The sequence below is a fragment of the Tenrec ecaudatus genome, chromosome 3, assembly GCF_050624435.1.
Source record: "Tenrec ecaudatus isolate mTenEca1 chromosome 3, mTenEca1.hap1, whole genome shotgun sequence".
Classification (NCBI taxonomy): Eukaryota; Metazoa; Chordata; class Mammalia; order Afrosoricida; family Tenrecidae; genus Tenrec; species Tenrec ecaudatus.
This window is the reverse complement of record NC_134532.1, coordinates 218,931,186-218,952,484: the sequence shown is the minus strand read 5'-3', so window position 1 is coordinate 218,952,484 and position 21,299 is coordinate 218,931,186. Positions and strand designations below refer to the sequence as shown.

At 56.9% G+C, this 21,299-nt stretch overlaps 2 protein-coding genes across 3 annotated transcripts in view; one reads left to right on the top strand and one right to left on the bottom strand.

Moving 5' to 3' along the window:
- The first annotated feature begins 5,807 nt into the window (after positions 1–5,807).
- Positions 5,808–17,880, top strand: TNIP2 (TNFAIP3 interacting protein 2). Its single transcript, XM_075544619.1, has 6 exons — positions 5,808–6,189; positions 7,185–7,424; positions 9,711–9,800; positions 10,016–10,258; positions 10,552–10,671; positions 11,515–17,880. The coding sequence occupies exons 1-6, from the start codon at positions 5,911–5,913 to the stop codon at positions 11,695–11,697; spliced, it is 1,155 nt and encodes a 384-aa protein (XP_075400734.1). The 5' UTR covers positions 5,808–5,910; the 3' UTR covers positions 11,698–17,880.
- Positions 17,881–18,240: 360 nt separating this feature from the next.
- FAM193A (family with sequence similarity 193 member A) overlaps positions 18,241–21,299 on the bottom strand; it is a 128,296-nt gene continuing 125,237 nt past the window's right edge. For both annotated transcript variants that reach the window (XM_075544617.1, XM_075544618.1), the window contains exon 21: positions 18,241–18,813. In XM_075544617.1, coding sequence (XP_075400732.1) covers positions 18,720–18,813 — 94 coding nt within the window. In that variant the 3' untranslated portion in view covers positions 18,241–18,719. The remainder of the gene's footprint in view (positions 18,814–21,299) is intronic.

Sequence of the window (21,299 nt, the reverse complement as noted above, 5' to 3'; positions counted from 1 at the left end):
AGAAGCTTCCACCACACTGTATCCACAAGACTTTCCACCACAGTGGTGTTCAGTAGAGTGTCTCTCAGACAGTGAGCCTAGAGAGAGTCTCCCACGTCCAAGGAGGAAATGCTGGAGTTCCCAGAATCCTCAGGAAAGGGCCACGCCCACACAGAGGCCTCATTGGCTATGATCTGATTAACAGACTAGACTCCACCCCTTCACTCTTAATCCTCTCAAGTCCCAAATTGACACCAGATGATGTAACTGCCACACCCGACTAACACAGTCCTATAACGCAGTCTAGAAGTCGGCCTCATTCCAAAGAAAAGGGGCCGACAGAGTGAGTAAGTCACCAAACAACACCACGACCTTCAAAGACATCAATGCTACTCTTTCTCTTCTGTTTCCACTACTGAATCTACGGTACCTGAATTACAGTGTGTCAATAAATCAGTTAAACAACAGTTCAGAAGACAGCTACCTTCCAACCGACTAACAAGAGATTTCTATTTGTTCTGTGCCCATTCCAAAGAAAAGTGACCGGACGGAATTGGAAATGATCAAACAATATCATCAAGATCACATCCAAGGACAGTTTTGCCGCAGAACCCTGGCAGGCAGCTGCCAGCAATTCAAGCGTGGTTCGGAAAAGGATGGGCATGGGGGTAGATCTCACCGGTGACGTCAGACAGCTCTCAGCTGGACGCCGAGGGCACCAGAGGGTGCTGACTTGTGTTTTATTGCCTTGCCATGGCACCCGACGATGTGGACCGTGACACCATGTGGAGTACATGGGGAAGAATGGGAATCCCGAACACTCGCTGTCCTGCGGAGCCAGCCGTCTGACCAGAGCAAGGAATGGTAGGTACATCATCTACAATCAGGAAAGGGGGGCGGGGTCAGGGTTGTATCCTCTCAGCGGACTTATTCAATTGGCATGCTGAGCACATCATCAGAGACGCTGGCTTGTATAAAGAGGGGCGTGGCTTTAGGATCGGAGCAAGATTCACAATCAGTCTGCAACATTCCAGATGAAAATCCTCTTGTTTCACAAGGAAGACATGAGCCAGTCAGGGTGCTACAGCACTGATGAAACACACAACTTTCCTCTAGTTCTTTAATGTTTCCTGTCTCCCCCCCACTATCATGACCCCAATTCTACCTTACAAATCCGGCTAGACCAGAGCATGGACATGGTTACAGATAAGAACCGGAAACATAGGGAATCCAGGGTAGGAAAACCCCTCAGGACCAATAATGAGAATAGAGATACCAGGAGGTTGGAGGGAAGGTAGGAGGGAAAAGGGGGGACCGATCACAATGATTGATATATTAACCCCCCACCTGGGGGACGGACAACAAAAAAGTGGGTGAAGGGAAACAGCGGATGATTTAAGACATGCCAATAATAATCATTTATAATTTTTCAAGGGTTCATGAGGGAGAAAGGGTGGGGGAGGGAGGAAAAAATGAGGAGCTGATACCAAGGGCCCAAGTAGAAAGCAAATGTTTTGAAAATGATGATAGCAACAAATGTACAAATGTGCTCAACACAATGGATGGATGTGTGGATTGTGATAAGAGCTGTAAGAGCCCACAATAAAATGATTTAATATATCTATATAAAGATTTTTTTTAAAGAAATCTTTTAGTTTGCTGAAATCAAAAAAGATGTAACGCATTTACCAATGGCGATCAAAGGTTATGGTCTTCAGGATGGATTACATCTGAACATGCAGCGAACAAAGTGCTCATAACTGAACCAGTAGGCTACGTCTCGATGAACGGAGAAAAGGCGGAAGTTGCCCAAGATCTCCTTGACTCAGACTCACCGTCCACGCCCAAGGGTGCGGTGCAGCGGGGAAGAAGTGGACCAACCAATGGACTGCACGGGGCAGACCTGTTGCACAAGGCCTCCTGAAGGTGTGGAGAGGCATCCTGTTCCTTCAAAGACTAAGGTGCACCTGACCCTCGCCACATTCTCAATCTCCTCACATGCATGTGGACGTCAGACGTGGGGCAGATGCACCTGAACGGCGGTGCTGGTGAGGACTGGTGAAAGCACTGTGAGGCTGAAAGAACCATCCAATCTGTCTCAGAAGATGATGGATGGCCAGAGGGCCCCTTACAGGCAAGGATGTCCAGACTTGGTGGCACGAACGTTGGACACGTGATCAGGAGAGGCCAGTCCCTGGAGAAGGACATCAAGCTTGTAGAGGAGGGGCGGCATGGGAGAGAAAGGCCCTGGAGCAGATGGACGGCGCGTCATCACGTTTGTGGGGCGGCGCAGCACTGGGCAGTGTCTTGTTCTGTTGGGCGCGGGTGACAGAGTTGGAACTGATTCAATTGCCTGACAACGGCACAGGCTCAGCGCAGGCCATGTGGACCCCGCATCTATGGGGAGCACAGGGGCCAGAGGAAGCCAGACGGGGTCTCAGGGCGATTCTATCCCCAGGTCTGCATCCTGGCACAAGGGTCATCACCATGGAGACCAGCGCCTCAGGGCCACCAGCATGGCCAGAGAGAGGCGCCCTTAACAGAGCTCTGGAGCCCCAGGCTCTCCTACACACACCTGGCACCTGGAACCCTTGGTGACAGTGGGCTGGGGAAGTGGAGAGGGAGGGACCGGTGGGGGTGCCCTGGAAAGTCTGACCGTCAAAGGCTGATCTAGGAGAAATGCCCCCTCCCCCTTCCAGGGTCACAGGGGAGGTGGATCAGCGAGTGGGTGCAGAGGCCCAGGGCAGCGGGAGGGCATGTGTGATTGGGTGTGGGGAGGGGGAAGGGGTTGGCCCCAGCAAGTCCTCTCTGGGGCCTGTGAGGCCACACCACCCTCTGGTGGCGGAGACACACACGTCCTGCCCTGAAGGGTGAGGCCCAGACTGAGTGAAATGTGACTCTGGGCCCCTGCAGGCTCAGATGGCTACATGCCTTGAGGCAGTGTGGCTGTGGGTCACCGACAACGGCCCCCAGGACTGAACCCCAAATGCCTCCCCTGCTGCCCACAGCATGGCTGGAGGAGGTGGGGTCCACCATGAAGAGTGGGGGGCTGTGAGGACTGAGAGGGACATGTGGCTGTGGGTGCCGTGAAGGGGCGAAGGGGCTCAAGAAAGGGGCTGGGGTGTGAGGACAGGGCGGGTGAGCAGGGACAGTCAGTGGGGACAGGGCATGTGCACAGAGGGACTGTGAGCAGAGGTGGCCATGGGCGTGGAGGGGTTGTGTGGACCTAGAGTGGGGATGGAAGGGCCTGGAGGACAGAGTGGCCATGGTGGCCACCGGTGGTGACAGTGTCTGGCGTGAGGCTGCCTGCGTGTGGGACACTCCTGATGCCGCCTCCACTTTCCCCTCTCCCAGGCCCGGCCACAGCTCTTCAGTGGAGGCTGGATTTCCTCCGGGTCAGGCTGGCAATGGCCACACTGTTAGGTAAACCCAGGTGCCCTCTCCTGGCTCTTCCCCACGCAGGTGTTGCGTGGTATGGCCTGACCATACCAACCTGGCCCCTCACCCAGCACCCAAGAGTAGGGCTCTGGGACCACGTTTGGGGCCTTAGTCTGTCCGTGTCCCTCCCAGCAGGTCTGGTCAAGGTTCCTGATGGTGTCCATCCCCCACCCCAAACCAGGGCATGGTGCCACCACAAGGCTATTTTCCCAGACACCTCAGCAGCTTCCCTCCCTCCTACCCTCTGGCCTCTGGGTCAGGGAAGCCGTGGACTCCAAAGGGGACCTGTCATCGTCTTCTGCACCCCGCCCCAGGAGAGGCAATCATGGTACCAGTTGCTATTGGGCACCTTGGGGTGGGGGCAGGGCCTGTTTGTCTCTGTCCCCCCAACCCCGTCATGTGCTGCAAAAGTTCATGGGGAAAAGGAATTAAAAGATCATGAACTTTTCCCACAAGTGGTTGACGCCCCTGGCACTGGCGAGTGGATTCTGACTCAGCACAGAGTAGAGCGGGCCGCCGAGGGCTCTGGGGGCCCATTTTCAGTTTAGCAGCTCAGTACACTTGGCCACCCAGGCTCATGTATGTCTGTATGTGTGTGTGTAATGTGTGCACGTGTTTGTATGTGTACATATGGAGGTACATACAAAGGGGTACCAAAAAACTGGAATTGCGCCAGGTGGAGCAATTTTTTGCTCTGAGTTAGTGCACCCAGTGGCGTCCCCTGGGAAGGTTCTCTCTGGTCACTGAATTTTTTTGTAAAAGTAGTTTCACTCGAAACTTGTTTTTTGTGATGGCCGATTTAAAAGAACAGTTGTGAAATTTTGTTTCCTGCTCTGGGGGAAAAAATCCCACAGAAACTGTTGTGAGGTTGAACACAGCTTACAAGGGCAGCGCTATAGGAAAAACGCAAGTGTATGAGTGGTTTTCTCATTTCAAAAAAGGCGAAATGTCAATTGATGACAAATCTTGTCCTGGACTTCCCGAATAGACGAAAATGTTGGCTCGTGGTGCATTTGGAGTTCTTTCCACCAGGTCAGACTGTTCATCAAGCCTTCTATTTAGAAGTTCTGAAAATATTATGTTACAATGTGTGACAATAAAGCCCTGATTTGTGGCAGATGGGAGACTGGTTTTGCCACCACAACAATGCACCTGCTCATGCAGCCATCTCAGTGTGTCAGTTTTTGGCAAAAAAAAAAAAAAAAAGCATGCCTCTCTTGTCCCACACACCTTATTCACCTGACTTCGTTCTGTGCAACTTCTTTTTCTTCCTGAGAAGGAAGAAGGACAATGAAGGGATAACAATTTGACTACATAGAAGAGATGAAGAAAAAATTGGAAGGTGCTGTCAGCCATCCAAACAGATGAGTTTGAAACGTTTCCAAGAATGGAATTGCAGATTTGACAAATATATTCAGTGTAATGGAGGGTACTTTGAAGGCGATAAGGTAAGCTTGTTTTTTTTTTTTTTTAAAAAACACATCTAAATACATAACTTTGAAAAATAATTCAGGTTTTTGGGGGGATACCCCATGTACAATGGGCTGGGAAGCCATCGTGGCTGGTCGGGAATTTGATAGCTGAGGCCTGGAGAACCTGCACGCTGCAGCTAGGACCTCAAAGGGGCTTCCACAGGGGTCAGGAGCCCTCTCACAAGCCAGGGTAACACTGCATCCCTAGGACCCAGTGGCCCATCCACCTTATCCTAGCTAGCGTGGGATAGGGCCAGCAGGATGGGCCATGACATCAGTCCCTGTCCTGCTGCTCTTGCCAATTTCCCACACTGGGGGACCCCTTCTTCCCCCGCTTCCCCACGTCCCACCTGTCCGTTGGGACATCAGCTGCCCCTCAGCCCCATATCCCCGCCAGAGTGCGGACAAGAACCTCTTATTATCCCGGGCGGTCAGAGGCCCTGCCCCTTCCGGGATACAGGAGAGTGGCCAGATGGCTGGGCTCCAGCACAGGGGGAGCCAGGAGGGGTGTGGGGGCGGGGCGAGGCGAAGCCAGAGAATGGGCTGGCTTAGGGCAGTCCACTCAAAGGAGGACCGCGGGGGACAAGAGTAGGACCATTGGAAGGAGAAGCGCTGGAGGGCAGGCTTTCATTAGAGGCGGGGCAGCGCGGTGGGAGGAGGGCTGTGGGGCGGGGCCTGAGCTTGGGGCGTGGCCATTGCTGTGGGTTTAGAGGACTTGGAAAACGCTCTGCGGCAAATGTGGACGTGGCCCGGCGTGGGGCGGGGCGGGGCGGGGCCAGAGAAGGGGCACGGCGGGCGCTCCCCGACATTGGGCAGCTCCCGGCTATGGACGAGACCGGTTTTCCTGTGGGGCGGGGCCTGCCTCTCGGGGGCGGGGCAGAGCAGGCGGAGGGCGTGGCCTGACAGCCGACGGGGCGGGGCCGGACGGGAAAAGTTCCGGGGAAGCCCGCTGCCCTACCGGCGCGGAAGTTCCCGTCGGCAGCGGCGGCGGCGGCGGCGCCCGGCCGCCGGGCTTGGCGTCATGTGGTCGGGGGGCGCGGAGGCGGAGGCGGGGGTCCCGCGCGCGGCCTCGGCGCTGTGCAGCCTGTACCACGAGGCGGGACAGCGGCTGCGGCGCCTACAGGACCAGCTGGGTGCCCGCGACGCCCTCATCGCGCGCCTCCGCGCCCGTCTGGCCGTGCAGGAGACGGACGCGGCGCCATCGCTCGTGGACGCGCTCTTGGAGCAGGTGACGCGCTACCGGGAGCAGCTTCGGCAGCAGGAGAGCCGCTCCGCCGAGGAGGTGGCCGCGCTGCGCCAGGTGCTGGGGAGAGCGGGGAGGGGCGAGGGGCGGGGCCTTGGGGCGGAACCAGAGCGTGGGCGTGGCCTAGAAGGAGGCGTGGCTGGGCTGAAGGCGCCTTGGAGCACGTTCTGCCTGTGTCTGGTGGAGGTTCAGGTGGAGAACCCTCTTTCCATGTGGGAAACGGGGTTCGATTCCGGCCAATGCACCTCATGCGCCACCTCCACCACCCGTCTGGGACTGACGCTTATGCATCGCTGTAATGCTGAACAGATTTCACTGGAGCTCTCAGACGGACTAGGAAGAAAGGCCTGGCCATCAATTTCCCTCTGGGTGACAGGCCACTAGAGGAGCATGAGGATGGGTGCTATCTGAGCACTGCCCTCCGGCCGTTCACACGGCGCCCCGCTTCCGGGGGGCGGCACCCTCGCAGCTCTCCCGTCCCCGGCCCCTCCTGGTCCTCCCTGCACCTGACCACATCATCCTAGCTTGCCCAGAAGAGAAGCCGTCCTCACAATGGTTCCCATGCCCAAGCCCATTGATGCAGCCACTCTGTCCACCCGTGTCTTCGAGAGCCTTCCTCTCTCTCGCCGTCCCTTCGCTTGCATGATGTCCTTCTCCAGGGTCTGGTCCCTCCTGACGACACGTCCAAAGTACGTGAGATGGGAAGTCTCGCCATCCTGTGTCTGAGGAGGATTCTGGCTGTACTTCTTCCAGGGCAGATCGGGTTGTTCTTTTGGCAGTCCGTGGCACTTTCAGTATTCTTTGCCATCACCTTAATAAACTCCTCTAGCAAAACTCCATCGTCGGACGTGCTGTCTGAGTTGTGCGTGGCGGCCGTTCTGAAGTGCTGTGGGAGGCGGGTGGGTGTCAGGGCAGGTGAAGGAGGCTGGAGAGTGGAGGCAGCTCCTCGGGGCTCCTCGGCGTGTGTAGCCAGAGGTGGCCAGATGCAGACCCTGCGCCTCCTCAGGCCCCCTGGTGCCCCTCACGGCAGTAACTTCTGGATGTTTCCCTAGGAGGTCGCGAGGCTGAAAGAGCGCCTGGAGGAAAAGGAGAGGGAGGCCCAGGAGTTGACGGAGGCCGAGACGGCCCAGCAGGCCCGCGCCCGGGCCACCAGTGACGTGCTGTGTCGTTCCTTGGCCGAGGAGGCCCACCAGCTTCGGAGGACCCTGGCCGCCACTGCCCGGATGTGCCAGCAGCTGGCCCGGTGTCTGGAGGAGAGGCAGCGAGAGGCGGGGACGGAGACCCCCGAGGAGGTGGGCCATGCGGTTTCCTGTGCGGCGGCTATTAACAGCAGCCATGCCAGTGGGAGCTCCAAGGACGGTCCACGTGGCTGGCAGTCCGTGTCCGTGGTCACGTGGCATCTGTCTTCCGGCCTGTTCCTGCTTCTGTGCCTAGTCTGCCCCTTGTAGGTCCCTGGTGGCGCTGCGGGTTAGGTATTGGGCTGCTAACTGCAAGCCTGGGTGTTCGTTTGCGGTCTGCTTCTCTAAAGATTTCGACCTTCGGGCAGTTCTACTACGTACTGTAGGGTCGCTGTGGTGGGTTTCATTTGTGTCTGCCGCCAACCACAAGGTAGGAGATTTGAACCCACTGGCTGGGAGAAAGATGAGGCTGTCTGCTCCTGTGATGACTGACAGTCTCAGAACCTGTCAGGAGCAGTTTATTCTGCCCTCAGTGGTCGCTCTGAGGCAGCACGGACTGGATGAGAGTGGGCTTTGACCTCACAGATGAAGGGACTAGGTGGTAGAGCAGCTAAGCTCTTGGCTGCTCACTGAAAGGTTGGTGGTTTGAGTCCACCAGCAGCTCCGTGGGAGAAAGATGAGGCCGTAGGAGAAAGGTTGGGTCCTCGGCAATATTGAGGGGCAGTGCTACTCTGTCCTGCAGGGTTGACAAGAGACAGACGCGCCTCCCGATGATGGGCTTTATTTTGGATCTGTGCGGAGCCCTGGGGGTGTAGTGGTGAATGTTGGCCTGTTAACAGCAAAGTCAGCAGTTGGAAACCACTAGCCATTAGGTCTCGGCTCCTATTAAGAGTTGGGGTGTTGGGAACCTCCTATGGAGGTGCTCTTCTTCAGAATGCACTGAGGGCCCTGGGTCTGACCTGGCTCATTACCATACATAGCCCAGAACCCCTCCTCCCAAGCTGGGTGAGGACGGCTTCACCCACTTAGGGAGACACAACAATGGAGTCAAGCAGCAGGGGTGACTGCTCCCTCTCCCTTGGCTTGTCAGATGGCCAGACCACCGAGGTTCCCAGGAATGCTTGCCAGCTGTGGGGTTAGAATGAGGAACAGGAAGGGAGGGTGTGTCCCAACCCCACGCTCCCAGTCAGGCCTCCAGGTCTCATCTGGATTGAGGGAAGGGTGAGAAGGGGGAAGGGCCAGGCAGTCAGTGAGGAGACCCATCCAAGCGCGGTCCTGAGACCTTGGGTAGGCTGTGCTTCTGAGTCCCTGGCTGGAGCAGTAGCCAGCCCCCCGTCCCCCTGGGGTCCCACTAGATGGGCATGCTCATGGCCTGAAGGCTGGGCCAGGCTCCCTTGTCCTGACAGCCCCCGTCTAGGATGACACTGACATAGGACAGGCAGGGCCCACCCGTGGGGGGGGTGGCAAGGGGTGTGCTCACAGCGCGTGCTGAGGCGGGCTTGAGGGGGTCCACTGTCCACTGAGGGGCTCAGCATCAGGAATTGCATGGGTGGAGTCATGAGGCCTGAGGGCATCTGGACATAGGTGTTGGAAGTGGGAGGAATCGGGTTGAATATGTGCCATCCGTCTGTCTGTCCTTGCTCCAGCATGCCAGGTGCTCACAGCCATCTGGGCTGGGCAGCCAAGGAGCCAAGCTGGGCCTGGTGGGGGCTCGTCCCTCCTCCTCCCTCCTGGGACAGCCCCGTGGGTCCCCACCGCAGAGACCAACTTTCTGACGGGATCTTCTAGGAGTTGGAAAAGTTCCCTTGTGGTCTGGTGGGGGGGGAGAGGGGAGGAGGAGAGGGAGGCAGGGGGCTGCCCCAAGCAGCAGGCTCCATGAAAAAGGGAACTTCAGGAGGGGCAGAGGCTAGGCTGCAGGGAGCTGCCTGGGGAGCGGGCACGGCCGGGCCGAGTCACCGTGCCACCCCCCACCCGTGGGTGTCCCTGCGTGCCGAGGGCCAGGCACAGCTTCCTCAGTGGCCTCCTTCTGTGCCATGCTTTGTGGCCACGTGAAGCTCGTTCAACACCCCACCGCACTTCCTGGCTGTCGCTCCCATCTTTCTGACAGCAGCCCGACTCCACATCTTTCTGACAGCACCCCACCTGACTGGGAGAAGCTGAGGAACTTAAAAGCGACTCCCATGAGAGAGTGCAGTGGGCAGAGGCAGCCTCACGCCAGGGGGCTGGTCGGTCACAGGGTGATGCCCCAGGTTCCCCCTACCCTACCGCCCCCGCTGGGTGGGAGCAGGTGATCTTAGCTCAGAGCCAGATATACTGAAGACCCCAGCCCCCAGGAGGCAGCAGGTGCCATACACAGCGGGGCTGGTGACACAGTGGCCCCTGTGCTTCTTCCTTCCACAGCGAGGGCCCCTTGGTGGGGACGCTGCTGTGCAGGCTGAAGTGGAGAAGTTACGGGAAGAGAACCGGCATCTGAAGGCCAAGGTCACTCAAGTGAGTGCCACCCTGCACCCTAACCCTTGCTCTGAGGATGCAGGAGCCATGGGCTCTGCCTGGTGGGGAGGGGTGGCAGGCATCCCTCCCATTGCCTGGTGGTGTTGTGGGATTCCTGGGTGACCCTGGGGCAGCAGTCACTGACAGGACCAGCCGGCCCTCCTGCCCAGGGGTGGCCTGGCCAGCCCTGAGCGCGGCTGCCCCCCGGGTCCCAGGTGGAGGACCTCAACGCCAGGTGGCAGCGGTATGATGCCAGCAGGGACGAGTATGTGCGGGGACTGCAGGCCCTGGGCCGACCAGACCCACCTTCTGCCATGCACCTGCGGAATGAGGTGGCCAGTCTCAGCCGGCAGCTGCAGGAGGCGCTCAGTCAGCGGACCCAGGCTCAGCGGGAACTGGTGGCTGCTTGGGGGGCCAGAGATGCAGCGCTGGAGCGGGGGCAGATGCTAGAGCAGCAGGTGCGTGTGTGTGGCAGGGACAGCGCTGGGCGTTCAGCAGGTGGGTGGCTGGGAAGGCTGGGGTACTACTGCGTGAGCACTGCTGGATGGATGCAATGATTGGGGGACTGGGCGGGTGGGGGTTGGGACCCTTGTGGGCAGGTAGTGCTGATACCCCAGGGGGAAATAGGTGACAGCCACGCTGGCTGCCTCAGTTGGGAGGCAGGGAGACCAGGACATCCTGGGTGGGCAGTGGGGACACCCTGTGAGGGACAGCCTCCTGGAGCAGGTGTGGCGGTCTCCCCTGCATACAGCTCCTCGTGTACAAGGACGACTTCTCATCGGAGCGGGCGGACCGAGAGCGGGCCCAGGGCAGGATCCAGCAGCTGCAGGACACGGTAGCCTCCCTACAGGACCAGATATCCAGGAGACAGGTGCGCCCTGCTATCAGCACCCACTCTGCCTGGCTCGCCCCTGCCATGGGTCGTCTTGGGTTTGCAGTGGGGGAGGGTGTCAGGAGGAGACCTGAGACCTCACCTGCTGCCCCACCTGGGTGTCCCAGGTGCTTAGATGAGGGCAGGGAGGGGGTGAAGTGACCCTCAGTGAGATCACTCATTCGGGCTGTCCCCACCAAGTAAGCGCCTTCCAGGGTGCCTGTGACAAGTGGACAAACACCCTGAAACTGTGAAGCCTCCCATGCCCCTTCGGATACTCCCTGCCCTGTTCCGAGGACATGTGTGTGTGTGGGGGGGAGGGGCAGACCAGCGGCATTTCTCCCTGTGGAAAAAGGGTTGGGGACCATGGCTAACTTCTGTCCCCTGATCCTCCAGGATTAGAGAAAGGTGCCTGGTTGACCCCAGGGTGGCCCTACCCACTGCCTCAGACAGGGTCCTGTGGGAAGTGGGCCTTGTGTCTCCTGACAGCGCAGGCAGAGCTGCAGCCAGATCCTGGGAGCTGGCCAGCGTCCCCTGCACTCAGAGTGGGACATGGGGAAGTGCTGAGTGGGACACTCAGAGTGGGATAGGGGGCAGTGCTGAGCGCCCCACCCCTTGCAGTAAAGAGGAAGTGCAGGGCAGGGTCCACCTGGCCCCAGGGCGGGTGGGATAGGCCCTGGAGCTGGCCTCCCTCCCCTAGGAGCCCCAGGCTGGTGACTTAGACACCAGGGACCCACTCACTAGCACCTCAGAAGCTCTGGGCCCTGGACACAGGGCGCCTGCTCGTGGACCAAGCACCGCACTGTCCTGTCCCCACCCCCATGGCGCTGCCTTCTCTTCCAGGACACCTGGGGGCTGGACTTGGAGAGGGAGACCCCAGCACAGACGGTGTTGCTGTCCCCACGGCCAGAGCCACCCACAGACCCCAGGGGCCAGGGGGACCTCCAGTGCCCCCACTGCCTGCGCCACTTCAGCGACGAACAGGGAGAAGAGCTCTTCAAGCATGTGGCTGAGTGCTGCCAGTGAGCAGCCCCGTGCCCACAACGCCTGCCCTCCCATCAGCCACGCTGTGCTGCCTGCTACTGTATCCGTGCCCACGCGCAGGCCCCTGGGGCCCCTCGACAGGCCAGTCTGGGGATGCACCTGTGTTGTGCAGGGGCTGAGGCCTCAGTGAGACTGCTGGGGGTCTGGCACTGCTGGGGCAGGGCTCTGGGCCCCACGGCCTACAGGATCCCGGGGCACAGCAGGTGCCTCAGCTGCTCTGCGCTACAGGCAGGCTCCCTGAGGCTAACAACCGCACTCACGCTCCTCACTGGCTTCTGCAAGGAAAGACTGTCGCTGGGATTACCGTTGTACGGGTTGCAGTGTCCCAGTAGGTCTCCCAGGGGCAGGGCTTGGCCACCTGCCTGGGAGCCCATGATGGGTAGCTCTGCTCATCAGTCTCGCCTCCCAGTGGGTGTGGAGGGGGCTGCCTGGGCCTTTAGAATGGGCACACTGGCCATGTAGTCTGTTCTGCTACCAGTCAACTGGACCAGCCTCCCTGCCCTTATCCCCTGTGCTCCAGGTAGTCCAGACACTGGGGGCAGGTGAGTGAAGGTCCCCCGTGTGGACTGGGGCCTGGATGCTGGGGAATTGCACTTAGCAGATCCTGGGGCCAGGGCAGGTGCAGTGACCTGACGTCAGGATGGGGCCAGCCTCTATCAGCACAGCCAGACCACGCAGAGAAGGTGGTCTGGGAGAACACTTGCTCTACACGGAGGGTCTGACTGCCCGATGGTGGGATCCAGCTCCCCTCCCCAACTGCTCTAGAACAAGGCCCGGCCCTCCTGTCCTGGTGGCGACATTCCACCTTCCAGTGTCAATGTCATTGTGTGGGGATGGCATGCCTTTCAAGGCTCCCAGGGCTCTCGGGCTAGCAGAGGGACAGCTCTGCCTAGATGGGGCTGGGGATCCCAGTCTGGCTGGTGTTAGACCCTTGCAGTGCCAAGATGATGGCAAACCCTGGCATTTATTTAAAGTGGACTGTAATAAGTTCAGGACACATCCTGTAACCTGTAGGGTAACCACTGAAACAGTAATCAAAATATTTAACTAAAAAGTATGTAGAAAACATTTCCTGTTGTGTGTGTGTGTGTGTGTGTGTCTATGCTTAAGCCAAAGCATGACAAGGTAGGAATAAGGGAAATAAGAAAGATGGAAAAATGAAACAAATAGTAGACAAGCCCAAGAATATGAGCAATTACATTAAATATAAACCGGACCAAACACACTGGTTCAAAGACAGAGACTGTCAGACTGGATAAAAATAACTACAAAGGATGCTCCTTAAAGATGGGATGGAAATGATGGACAAAGTAGAGTCCATGACAGCACTGACCAAGAAAAGGTGTGGGTGCCTGCCGAACAGGCAGCATGGACATGAAGACAGCACTACTGCCAATAAAATATTGGACACCGTCGAAGGGCAAATGCAGAAGGAATATGCAACATTCCCAAAGGTCTCCTTGCTGTTAACTAGGTGCCGTGGAGTCCGTGTCAGACAACAGCACAAAACCCCGTCCAGCCCAGCACCAGCCTCACATTTGTTACGTGTGAGCCCACGTCTGCAGTCACCGTGACGACCCACCTCCTCGAAGGCCTGCCTCTTTCTGTTTGGTTGACTTACTACACACCCAGAGTACATGAGGGGAAGTCTTACCGCCCTCCGTTCTCAGGAGCATTCTACTCTGGCTGTGCTTCCAAGACAGGTCCCTTTGTTCTTACAGCAGTCCAGTGCACTTGCCACATCTTCACCAGCACCATCATCCAAAGGCACCGGCTCGTCCCCAGGCTTCCTTATTCAGTGTCCCACTTGCACATGCGTGGAGGTGACTGAAGAGACCATGGCTCGGAGCACTGCGTCCTGAATGTGAGCGCCTCACTCTGCAGGACTTCCAAGAAGTCACACTGCAGCAGAGTGGTCTGTTTGGGGTTGTTTTGGTTTTGACTGCTGCTTCTGAGCTTTGCTTGTGGATTCAAACAAGTCTTTTCTCTGTGTGTACTGTGTCTGGTGGTCCAATTGGAGGTTTTCTTTTCTTTCCATTGAGTTAGCAATCCATGCAAGTGCTTCAACGCTCTTGCTTTCGGCAAGCAAGGTTGTCATCTTCACACACAGGCTGTGTCGAGCTTCTCTGTCTCTTTCCCCAGCATACGGCGTGAGCTGGGTGGAAGGCTGAAACCCTGGCCCGCACCTTTCCTGATCTGACACAGTGACTGCGTGGCTTTTGGTTTGTTGTTTGTGTTCCTCTCTCAATCCTTCCTGCAGTAATCAAGATGCAACTCGAGACTTGAATGGGACATTTCCTATTGCTCTTTGATGTTATCTGTTCTTCCATTTACCTTGGCATCTCTCCCAACACCCACATTGTCCTTCCTTCATTTCCTGTTTTATTAATGACTTCTCCACGTGGGCGGTCCTCAGGTCCCTCCCACACCTCCATCATGTCTTCTATCACTAGTGCTCTCTGGGTCCGATCTGTTCCTGAAATTCAGGTGAGATACGCTCAAGGTCGTATTTTAGCTCTGGTGGATTCATTTTAATTTTCTTCAGCTTCAACCCGAACTTAGTATGAGCACTTGATAAGTCTGTTCCAGTTGGTCCTTGGCCTCATCTTCACTGCTGATGTTGGAGTTTCTCCATTGTTTCTTCCTATGGTGTTAGTTCGATAACTGTGTCCCCCATCTGATGAGGTCCCAGTATACAGTCACTGCTTCAGTTGCTGGAAGAAGGCATTTATATAAAGAAGTGATTCACTGGTCATGCAAGATTCTAGCATGCAACCCCCCACTTCTATCACTAACGCCTATTTTTCACCTACCGGAAGCTTCACTGAAGCCTGTTCTCGTGGGTGGCCCTCCAGGTATGCGAAATATCAGTAACCTAGCTTCCCAAGTGACAGCTACACACAAACCACCACCGTCCAACAAAGTGGCAGCCAAGTGACGGGCTGCAGAAATGGGAATTCTTACAGCTGTACATGAATACATTAGAAACGGAAGAAGGCTTAAATCCAGTGAGCTAGGTATCCACGAAGCAGAATGTGGCATTAGGATCGGAGGAAGGTTTATTAACCACCTGCACTATGCGGGTGATGCAACCGTGCTTGCTCAAAGTCAGGAGGACTTGAAGCCCTTGCTAGGAAGACAAGGATCAAAACCTGCAGTATGGGTTGTGACTCAATGTAAAGAAAAACCCAAATCCTTGCAACTGGACCAAGGAGTAACACCGTGACCAATGGAGACGAGCTTCAAGTCGTCAGGGATGTTGTCTTGTTAGAGCTCACGGAAGCAGCAGTCGGGAGACCGAAGGTGCACTGCACTGGGTCAGTCTGCTGCACAAGGCCTCTTCTGGAGGAGGACCAAGGTCTCCCTGACCCAACCCATGGTGCGCTCTGTTGCATCACATGCCTGTGGAAGTTGGACATTGACGAAGGAAGCCCAAAGGACGGTGGTGCTGGAGGAGAATCCAGAGTACCGTAGACTGCCAGAAAGACAAGCAGTATGGTCTGAGTGATCCCTGGGTGGTGAGACTTCGTCTTGCATACTTTGGAGATGGATTCGCTTCAACAATGGGCTGAAGCGCAGCAACAGGCATGAGGACGGTCAGTGTTTGTTTCCATCTGTCGGCAGAACGCACGGTGTGTCTGAACTCTCTCAGTGGCCCCTCACAAGTCTTTCCCAAAGGAAGGAAGCCACGAGAGGGCCGTACATTGAGAGAGCAAATCGGTTAGTATGACAAACAATGCCCTAGTGCAAGACATATGATGGACGGAGAAAGGCAGCAAATGCCAGCTGCTACCCGGAAGAAAAGGGAGCCATCAGTGCAGAGCTCTCAGCTACTGAAAGATAGCTGAGAGGCCCGCTGTGAGATTTCACACGAGGTAGACATGGTACACAGACCCTCCACGACTCAAGACACCAGAGACCTATTCAAACAGGTAAGAAGAGTTACCCTGCAGGCCTCAGCTTGGGAGGAAGGGGCAGAAAAGTGGATTAAAACCCAAGGAGAAGAGACTGCAGAGCAGCTGTCACAGAGAACACAGGTGGGGAACTGTCAGGCAGCCCCACATGGTACATGGCAGGGTCGTCTTGAAACGTCCCCAGCAGAGCCTGATGGAGACAGCAGCCTAGTACACTGGCAGCAACAAGAAAGCTGGGATCTTTGCCTCTTCCCACACTCCTGGTGACCAGAAGCATGGTCAGCCCCTGCCCTCACCCATCTAGTGACCCATGGACCTCCATCCCTCCCCCAGCCTCGGACAAGTCCAAAGCACGTGAGATGATGAAGTCCTAAAACAGTGGCCACGGGAAAGTCTATTTACAAATGGCTATGGTGGGATATAAATCTGGGGGAAAGCTGAGTTGTACGCCTCACCTCACACCATACACATAATTTGAAATGGATCATAAACTCCCGATACCCCACCCCCCACAGCTACTCTGTAGGTAGAACAGAAATAACGGCCCTGTACGTTCCAGGGTAACTATGGGTCTGTGTACCGTGGCGACCTCGTATGAAATCTCACCGCAGGCCTCTCTTACGATCTTTCAGAGGCTGAGACCTCTGTAGTGATGGCTCCCTTTTCCTTCCAGGTAGCAATTTTCTTGTGTGTTTCTGAGACTGTACATCGTTACAGAAGTAGAAAGCCTCGTCGTTTATCTGCAGAGGACCCGGTGGTTTTGAACTGCTGACCTTGTGGTTAGTGGCCCGAGGTATAGCCCGCTACACCACCAAGGCTCCTAGCTCATAGGCCTAAGCATGTTTCTGATGAGTCCGTAGAATTCTCACCTTTGTAACTCCTCTGTCTTAAATGTCTTTCTCTTGGTCATGCTATTATATTTTCAGTTCAACAATTGGGGTACAGTATGTCCTAGGATGGCTTTCTTTATTGGACTCACACACAATTGTGAGGACGGAGCAGGGCCAAGCATGGTCCTCTCTCATGTGGGGGAAGGCTGACTCGGCACCTCAACCACCAAGCTTTCTTGATGTTGACTCAGCTTAGAGGTCACTGAGATCCTGCTTTGGTTTTTCTTGTTGGTTTTCATAAAAATTGGAATGCTCTGTCTTCTTCAAACAGCCCCCCACCCGCTAGCCTTGACTGGGATTAGAGCTGCGTGTACATCAGCCCTCCTCCACCCGTCCCTGCCACTTCTCTCTGTCCTCGTTCCGTTGGTGTTACCAATTTCCATGGGTGTTTTCTTGTAGTTTCCAAATCTGTCTCAATCCTGTCCAGGGTATTTTTCATCTGAGATATTATAGTTTCACTAATCTTGTTCGTTGTCCTGTAGACTCTTGAACATAATTCCATGATCATAGTAGCTTAGTCCATCACCTCTGCCATTTCCGGGCCTACTTCTACAGCTTGGTATTTCTCCTGGCCATGAGCTTTCAGCTTTCAGTTGACGACCTTCCTGTGTCAAAGCAGGTATTTTAGTATCCCTTTCGGTCCGGCATTTGCTCCCTTGCCCTGGATGCCCCGTGGGGTCTCAGGGCCCTCACCCTCTCTCGTGGACACTACTCCCACTGTGGCCCTGTTTTACCCTCTCCCAAGCCATCCCACGAGCAAAGGCACGCACTCTCTTTCCATACACTGGAAAACAACAAGCAAGCAGCCCTGTCCCCCAGCAGCTGCCCCTCTTTCTGTGCCTGATGCAGCCAAACTCCAAGCGCTATGGGGACCCACCCACCAGGCTTCCCACATCCTTTCTGACCCACACCCACAGAACTCGGGGGCACGGTCATGTAGCACCAGGCTCTCCTGCACTCCTTCACCGCTCCCCACCCCCCCCCCGCCCCCAGCCGCTGATGTCAGGGTGCCCACTTGCTCCCAGGGGTAGGCAGCCCGATTCCAGGCACCCGGATCCCGTGCCCTCCGGTCTCCCTTGGGCATCTGCTGAGCGCCCCTGACCCGTCCCAGTGTGCCCAGATCCAAGCCCAGGCTCTCCCTAACTCTTACTCCCACCCCCAGCCGGGCCATCAAGGAAGGCCAGGGGGCCATCGCCTAACACCTCCATGGGCTGGACCTTCCTAGCCCAGCCTTGCCAGCCACAGTGTTCTGGGGGCTAGTGGGGGCTCTGCTGCCCTAGCCCATCAAGGTGGGATTTCTGTCTTGCGATGTGTGTCCCCAGTTCACACCTACAGTGAGCGTTCCCCGTAGGGCACATTAGAACCTGCCTCCAAGGCTGGGATGCAGTCCAGCCGACCCTCCCCTAACCTTTGACTCTCTGCCACCCTTTCCCCACTGGCTGTCTGAGCCCAGCACCTCACAGGCGTGCACATGTCCGAGTACACCCCACTTACCAGCGCACATGTTGCACCCTTTAATGCGCTGGCCAAGCAGACCGGCAACCCACATGCGCCTGTGCACGCACCGACCCCGACACTTTGCTGTTCTCTATCCATCTACGCTCCCCCAGCATCCAGACCCACCTGGACGGGCGGACAGGGCACCAGGGACATGAGGCTGCCACAGGGGGACCTCCTCGAGAGGCCAGCCCTTGGCTCCACCCTCTCCAGGGAAAAAGCAACCAGACGAGGTCTTCTGCCGTACTAATGTATTCCATCTTTCAAAAAGAAAGACATGATTTTAATATTACTTAACAATATGTTAAAAAAGTAGCCCGGCAGGCCTCATGTTAATACAGTCGTACGCTCTTGGACAGACTTGACGGCGTGTGAGTACTGGGTGAGCTCAGTGCTGACCTTCTCATTCGGCAAGGGTCCTACACGAGCCAGCTACAAGTCGGGGTCAAACACAAATAGCGGGACGTGGACACTCTCAGACGAGCGGGACGAGTGCGGGAGACGCAGGACCACCGGCCCCGCCCACGGGACAGGGGGAGCGGGACGGCAAGATGGAGAGGCGACGTGGCCACTCGGGCGGGTGCACTCGCCCGGCCGGGTCCAGCGGGCCGGTGCTCGTGGCCGGGCCGAGGCGTTGGCAGGAAGCTCCGGCAGAGCCATAGTCACAGCGCACTCAGACTACAGGCACACAGCTACAGCTCCTTCAGTGGGCAGCAAACGTGGCTTTCTTCAGGCTGAAGTTGGACCAGTTGATGGACAGTCTTTGTCGCGTCTGCCGTGCCGAGTCCAGGCAGAATCTGCGGAGGCAGAAGGAAGGCACGTGTCATCGAACGAAGGAAGAGGCAGAACCACCCCCAGGGGCCCTGCTCCTCCTGGCAGGGGGTTCTGACCGGGGTGCCCCATCCACCACCACCCAGTGAGCCAGGGACCCACATGCTCTTCCCGAGCTCTGTGGGCTGGGGCCGCAGGCCACCCTGGTGATGTAAGAGCTGGGCGGGCAGTTGATGAAGGGAGGGCCCAGGCCATGACCAGAGGGCACAGAGATGTCGCCCGCACCTCCCTAGGATGTGGCCTCAAGGCAGGCACTGGAAGGCTCACATGCTGGTGTCACCGGAAGTGTGACACACTGCAAGGGCAGGGCTTTCCAGGGCATCCCGAGTGTAGCACACATCCCTCAGCACTCTGAATAACAGGACTGTTCTTCGTCTCTGTCATCTGTGTCCTCTGCCACTGTGCAAGGTCCCTCCCCATGGCACTTGACCTGTCCTTCCACTCCTGGTGCCCAGGGGACCCTGCCCTCCTGTCCAGTGTGCTCCCAGCAGCAGGGCTGTGAGCCCTGTAGCTCCACCCTCACCTAGTGGAGCATGTTCTGACTTGCTGGCCGGTTTGTCACTGGTCAGTCTGTCCTGTACTGACCTGCAGGATGTCTCTCAGCTCACCGAGAGGACACTCTGCGGGGTCCCTAGTGGGGGACAATGCTTTGTGCTGAACTCCACAAGGTGATGGCCCAAGAGGCCCAAAGGAGTGGAGCCAATAGTGTGTCCTGTGTCTCACCAATCCTCATTCAGGATGGACGCTGCTAACCACTGATCCCACGCCTGCAGGACTGTGCCAGCTCTGCTTTCTTCCAAATGAAATGACCGGCTTGTGACAGTTCCAAGTCCCAGTTCACCTGTGCTTGGCAGCGAATGACTGAACCTGGCTCTTTCAGCCAAGGTCTTGTGAGGGCCACACCATGAGTGGATGGGATTATGCAAATAAGGTTCTGGAAGTCCCCCAATGGGATGAAACCCCAGTAGGGTGCAGGCTTCGAGGACGCCAATTGCAAAGGTCTCGTCACCATCAAGATTCAGAGCCAGGAGTGGAGTGTGTTTGGACCTGGGTCCCCTATGCTGAGAACCTGCCAGACCCAGGATCCAGAGGGTGAGGGGGTGGAGTGGACAGGCTTCCTGGCAGAGGTCAAGAGTGATGTAAACCTCCACGAAGCAGGGCAGGGCCCAGGTCTGGAGAGAGGCCTGAGTGTGGACAAGGCTGAACGGCTGTCTGTTCCCAGAAGCTCACACATGTGGGCGTGGTCTGTGAGCTGTGCGAGGCCCTGTGATGCTTTACTGGAGGCCAGCCTGCAGGGTGGGGCCAGCTGGCGGAGACCAGTGGGCATGTCCCACCTCCACCTCGAAGAAGCCAGCCTTGGCCGACGGCAATTCTCTCCGTTGACACCATTTTCAGTCTGCAGCTGACATCTGTGAATGGCGTCCACAGCTCCGTGATGAGCCAGGCCGTACTTTTCAGCAACTTTCGGATCCTCAGGGGTCGGGGTGAGGGTCCACTGGGCTAGGTCTCCTGTTTGCCCAACTCTACACCAACCCACACTGGGTGTCTTTACAGCAGGCAGGAGGCCCACCCTGCTCCTTTGTCTGCAGAGAGTAACAGCAGTCTCTGGTGCTTCCTACTTTACTGTACCAGGTGTGGAAAAGGATCTGAGAGACGCAGGTATAATACCAAGAGTAACTACAGGCCAATCACTGTGTACCAGCCAAGGTTCCCTCTGGGCCTTGCCCGCAGCTTCTTCCCTTCCTGAGACAGCAACCATTGTGGCTGATCCTGGACTTTGTCTTCACGTCCATTTATGAACCAAACAGGGTGCTTCCCTTCCGGAAGCCGGCCTTGGAACTGCCGAATCTAAGAACACATGAAACGGAGCTTCAGCCGCCCCCTAAAGCAGACAGACACAGGCCATGTCACCAGCCCCAGGAACGGCCTCCTGCCCTCCTGGCCCCAGGGGAAACAGTGAGATGCATGGGTGCTGCCTGCGGTTCCACCTGGGTCCCCGCCCCTCACCAGGAGGGCCCTCAGAGTTGCCACACTGTGCTGGTCAGACGGGCTGGAGGGTGCTCCTGCCTCCAGTGTGGGGGCCCATGAGACGGGCTGCTGCAGTGAGCGGTGGGTGAGCGGAATGAAGCCCCACACCTGGTTTGGCGGTTTCTGGACTTGGAGCAGACAGACAGGGTCACCTCACAGATGTACTTTTGTGCAGAACAGTTTGCAGGGTCGTCCATGCTCACGCTGGACCAGCTGGTCTCCTGCGGCATTCTGTCCAACACGTGTCAGACACACTGTGTTCCAACTCCACAGAGTCCTTCTCGGGGTCTGGCCGGGGCTGGATGACACCACAGACACCCAGCGGCTCTGTGACGCTCACAGGTGCATGCTTGCGGCCAATTTCATCTGCCCAGCCATTGCGTGGGTTCTCAGATGGCTCGGGCTCAGAACCACACAGGAGCTG

Excerpts from the sequence above, each read along its gene's own strand:
- TNIP2 (XM_075544619.1), top strand. The coding sequence starts at position 5,911 with ATGTGGTCGGGGGGCGCGGAGGCGGAGGCGGGGGTCCCGCGCGCGGCC. Across the intron at positions 7,425-9,710 it reads GGACGGAGACCCCCGAGGAG|CGAGGGCCCCTTGGTGGGGA; the intron begins GTGGGCCATGCG and ends TTCCTTCCACAG. Across the intron at positions 10,672-11,514 it reads ACCAGATATCCAGGAGACAG|GACACCTGGGGGCTGGACTT; the intron begins GTGCGCCCTGCT and ends CTTCTCTTCCAG.